The sequence below is a fragment of the Hyla sarda genome, chromosome 3, assembly GCF_029499605.1.
Source record: "Hyla sarda isolate aHylSar1 chromosome 3, aHylSar1.hap1, whole genome shotgun sequence".
Classification (NCBI taxonomy): Eukaryota; Metazoa; Chordata; class Amphibia; order Anura; family Hylidae; genus Hyla; species Hyla sarda.
Window position 1 is genome coordinate 1,850,655 of NC_079191.1, and position 5,010 is coordinate 1,855,664.

A 5,010-nucleotide genomic window follows, 5' to 3' on the forward strand; every position below is an offset into this window, starting at 1 on the left:
ATGGAACCTGAGACCAGAGACCTGTAAAGGGATTCAACCAATGGTCCTTATCCAACCTGAAAAAGTTTAAGAGGGTCTGCAGAGAAGAATGGCCCCAAATCCAGGTGTGTAAACCTTGTGGCCTCATCTCCTAGAAGATTGGAGGCTGGGATCAATGACAAAGGGGCTTTAATGACATCCTAAGTATAGGGTTTGAATACTTATATAATTGCAAAATTTTTGTTTTTCCTTTTCAAAAAATTTGCAAATATTTCTAACATGTTGTTATGGGATGCTGAATGCAAAATTATGTAACATGATCAAAATAACCAATTGTGAAAAATTTAAAAGGGTCTAAAGACTGTCCAAATGCATTGTACTAGATTGTGGATTGTAAATCCCTGCAGGCAGGACCCTCTCTCCCTCTTTATCAGTTGGCCATTTAGTGTGTATCACATTCATAGTACTTGTGTTATGTATTTTACCCTATATCATGTATGTATGGCGCCCTGGAACCAAGAACACTACAAAAAGAAATAATAATAAATAATATTAGTTGGAGAAGGTAAAGACTTGTCGTCTACTAGAAAGGATCTTATCAGAAGGTGATACATTTTTTGGACAGATGTAAAGAAACACAAAGAAAGGTAAACTTGGAAAACCTAAAACTGAAAATGACAGCAGTTCCATGTATTGGATGTCTTCTAATCTTGAATTTTATAAAAACGGATAAAATATTTAAAAGCAAAACAGGACATACATACCAACACAGATGAATGTGAGTCACAGTTGATTTAAAGGCATGGTCACTTATCTTTTCAAATATTACAGGTGTCCATTTTTTACATTTTAATTTCTTAGTCCAATGTTTGTCTTCCTTAAATGGTCAGAATATTTGATTAAAATTTTCTTAAAGGCTTCTTTCACATCATTATTCCTCAGACTGTAGATCAAAGGATTTAGCACTGGAGTAACAATCCCGTAATTTAAAGCAATATATTTAAGGCTAGAAGTAAACTTTGCTTGTCCTATGTACGCGGTCAGAGTTGTCCCATAAAATATAACAACCACAGTGAGGTGGGAGGCGCAGGTGGAGAAGGCTTTAGATTTACCCTGAGCCGAATGGATTTTTAATAGGGAGGCAATTATACAAATATAGGTCACAACAATGAATACAAGTGGTGATGCCAGAATAAAAACACTCTGAATAAATAAGATTAATTTAGTAGCGGAGAGATCCCCACAAGCCAGTTCTATAACCACCAAAATCTCGCAAGCAAGATGATCCAATGTGTTTCCCTTACAGAATACAAGAGGTTTTATCAATGTCGGGCTAAGAGAAAAGTATAAACTTCCCAACCATATGATAACAGTGATGTATCCACATATTCTCAACCTCATAATGGTGGTGTAATATAAGGGAAAGCATATAGCAATATACCGGTCATAGGCCATCACCGCCAGTAAAATAACCTCAGCTACTACTATACTAATACCAAGGCTCATTTGGGCCAAACATCCAGTGACAGAAATTGTCCTTGTATTAGAAAACATATTGAACAATTGTTTTGGTATAGTGCAGGACGTGAAGCACAAATCAATAAAAGACAAGTTACAGAGGAAATAATACATAGGAGTGTGTAACTGGGGACTGAGGATGACGGTGAAGATCAGGAAACTGTTTCCCAGGACAATCACCATATACAAGAATAAGAACAGAACGGACAGGAATATTCTTGTCTTAGGATTTTGAGTCAATCCAATTAAGATCAATTCCTTCAGCAAGGTCTGGTTACCATAGTCCATATCACATAAATGCGAGTTATATGTTCACAAGTTATAACCTGTTAAAAAAAAACATATTTATGATATTATGATCCTGTGTAGTTAAAAAATTATAAAAAAAAAAAGGTTACATTAATAATAAAAATAAAAAAGGTTACATTATGGGTCCTCAACAGAAACCAGAATACCTGGAGCTGAAGTCAAAGATGAGGAGAGAGTCTCCATCTACTGCTAAGGTTCTCCAATCATGAAACACCATACAATGCAGTAACATCTTGTCATTACCGGATCTTATAAAATTTCAGCTTATACTTTCTATTAACCACTTAAGGACTCAGGGCGTACCTGTACGTCCTGAGTCCCATTAATGGGGTTTAAACCGTTCTCATGAGCGGAGAATGCTTTAAACCCGGTGAGTCCTGACTGCAATCAGAAGTCAGGACCAAGGGTGAATGCCCTCTAAAATGAAAGTGAAACCATCTTGGCAGCTCAGCGGAGCTGATCGGGACTATTGTGACAAAATCGCAATGTCCCGGTCAGCTGAGAGGACGGTGAGAAGGCACTTACTTGGCTCCTCACCATTCGATCAGTGATCTATTGCCCCATGCCTGCCATGCAGGCTGGAGCAGCAGAGCACTGATAACACTGATCAATGCTATGCTATGGCATAGCTTTAATCAGTATATGCAGTTAGAAGATTGCATGGTATAGCTCCCTATGGGGGATTAAAATAATGGTAAAAAGTGTAAAAAAAAAGTTAATAAATGTGAATAAGCCCCTCCCCTAATAAAAGTTTGAATTATCCCCCATTTCCCATTTTTTAAGTAAAAAAAAGTAATAAAAATTTAAAATAATCATATGTGGTACTGCTGCGTGTGTAAATGTCCTAACTATTAAAATATAAGGGTAGCTTAACTGGACGGTCGATGGCGTACACGCAAAAAAATGCATTTTTGGTGACTTCATATACCATAAAAATATTAATAAAAAGCGATCAAATAGTCCCATCAAAACAAAAATGAACTACAATAAAAACTACAGACCACGGAACAAAAAATGAGCCCCTTGTGTGGAAAAAAAAGTTATAGGGGTCAAAAGATGACAAGTTTAAAAATACAAATTTTGGTGCATGTAGTTGTAATTTTTAAAATAAAACCCATATCAATTGGGTATCCTTGCAACCATATGGGCCTACAGATTAAAAATAAGCTGTCATTTTTACCAAAAAGTGCGCTGCGTAGAAACGGAAGCCCTAAAAAGTAGCAAAATGGCGTTTCTTTTTTTAATTTCACCTCACAAATAATTAGTTTTTGTTTCACCGCAGATTATGTTCTAAAATAAGTGATGTCATTGCAAAGTACAATTGGTGGTGCAAAAACAAGCCCTTATATGGGTCTGTAGGTGCAAAATTGAACGTGTTATGATTTTTAGAAGAGGAGTAGGAAAAAATGAAAGTGCAAAAACAAAAATTGTTTTGAGTCTTTAAGGTGAAAATGGGCGGAGTCCTTACGGGGTTAAGTGTAGTGATTGATTGCAATTGTTGTCACATATGACATATAATAATACCACTTTCTCTTTCACTCCAATGTCCCCATGAATGTTTGGCCTTGTTACAGACACCCTAAGAGGTGTACACAGGTTACAATATTAATAAAAATAATAATAAAAAATACAAGTTAATTTCCCTCACCTGTGGCATTACATTACAATTAGTGTCTCTGTTAAATAGTTCATGAGTTTGCTCACTTTCGAATAAGTGCACTATGCAGGTGAGATACCGAGCCATTGTGAACAGAAAAAAATAGCGTAACAAGGTTTTTTAACAAGTTAAAAAGAATATGATAAGATATCCAAATGAGTGGACAATTCGGGGATTTCCTGACACCAAGCCAAGGTCAGGTAGACCAAGAAAGCCACAACTGTCAGAAATACAGGAAGCTCTGGAAAAAGATGCTACAGTTGTATAAAAGAGCATAAAACAAAACTACTGGCACAGAAATAAGACATGCACCTATGCCACAAAAAAGCCCGGTGTTACAATACGCCCATCAATACCTTGACACACCTTACAGCTTCTGGCACATGTATTTATGCCCATTGTCGTTAAAAGTGCCCAAAACAGTTCAGATGGCCCCTACAAAACTAAAAACCTACAAAAACATCTCCATAATCTTTATAAATAATGTGAAGGTAGAAATAAAAGAAAACTTTACCCAGTGGCTAAATCATCTCTCCATACAGCGATTTCCTGCTGAGTTTGTGTCGGTACAAAATAAACAACGTCGGGAGAAGAGATCAGCAACCGGAGCCTCCGAAGGGACAAGAAGTGGATTCAATAATCAGAAATGTATAACAATGGAGCAGAGCCAAAAATCAGTCAGTACTGGGAAAATAAATACTCGGTAATTGTCAAGTTCTCAGCTGGTTCTGCAGCCAAAAGGAGGAAAGGTAAAGGGTTAAAAAGAGATCTTCATCCCTAGGAGAGAATCCAAGTCTTCATAGATGTATAAGCTTCTGAGATAGAGACACAGTATGTCTGACCTTTCTTGCTGTCCTGTTGCCTATATAGCATTTAGAGCTGTTTATCAGGGTGAAGTATAAGCCCCTGAGACTAATCTGTGTAATGACTTATGTCCCATCTTAGGAATTATTATTAGGCTATTAAGTCTTTCCCTAATGCAAATGAAGAGCAAGTCTCCAGGAGACGATAGAACAGAGCAGCAGTAACCTCTACATGACCAGATCCAAGAACAACAGTTTTCTAAGAGGGCATTAGTCAATGGAATACTGATGAAAGGCATCAAAAGTTTCATCATTTTTGCACAAGGGAGGTCCTCGAGCAAAATTTGGTGATATTTTGATAATCTCTGCCAAGTGGGCAGACCTTGCAAAAGATGGGGTGGGGCTTTGCATTAAGCGGGCATGGTCATCCACATTCAAAGTTGGCACAGTTTATGCTTACAAGTGTAACTCTGCTTGAAATCAGGACTAGCTCAGAACTGGCGGAGATTTCACGGAGAACGCACAGGCAGCCCTGATGCATAGAGATTTATCTAGCAGCGCACACCTCTACATAAATTCTGAAAGCCTGTGCGCTAGCAGGGTAATCATTGACTCCGGCAGCCTAAAGTGTCAGGTGAACGTGTTTTTGGTTGATTCCATTTAATTTTGATGTTTGATGAGGATGTTGGTGTAATGTGTAGACTTTGACTGTGAACACAACTTCTGTCCATTCTATTACTGCAG

The 5,010-nt window shown here is 37.6% G+C and overlaps 1 protein-coding gene across 1 annotated transcript; it reads right to left on the reverse strand.

Moving 5' to 3' along the window:
- Positions 1-828: 828 nt before the first annotated feature.
- On the reverse strand, positions 829-1,785 carry LOC130360451 (olfactory receptor 13C9-like). Its single transcript, XM_056562938.1, has one exon. It carries the CDS (start codon positions 1,783-1,785, stop codon positions 829-831), a length of 957 nt encoding a protein of 318 aa, XP_056418913.1.
- Positions 1,786-5,010: the final 3,225 nt, after the last annotated feature.

Excerpts from the sequence above, each read along its gene's own strand:
- LOC130360451 (XM_056562938.1), bottom strand. The coding sequence starts at position 1,785 with ATGGACTATGGTAACCAGACCTTGCTGAAGGAATTGATCTTAATTGGA.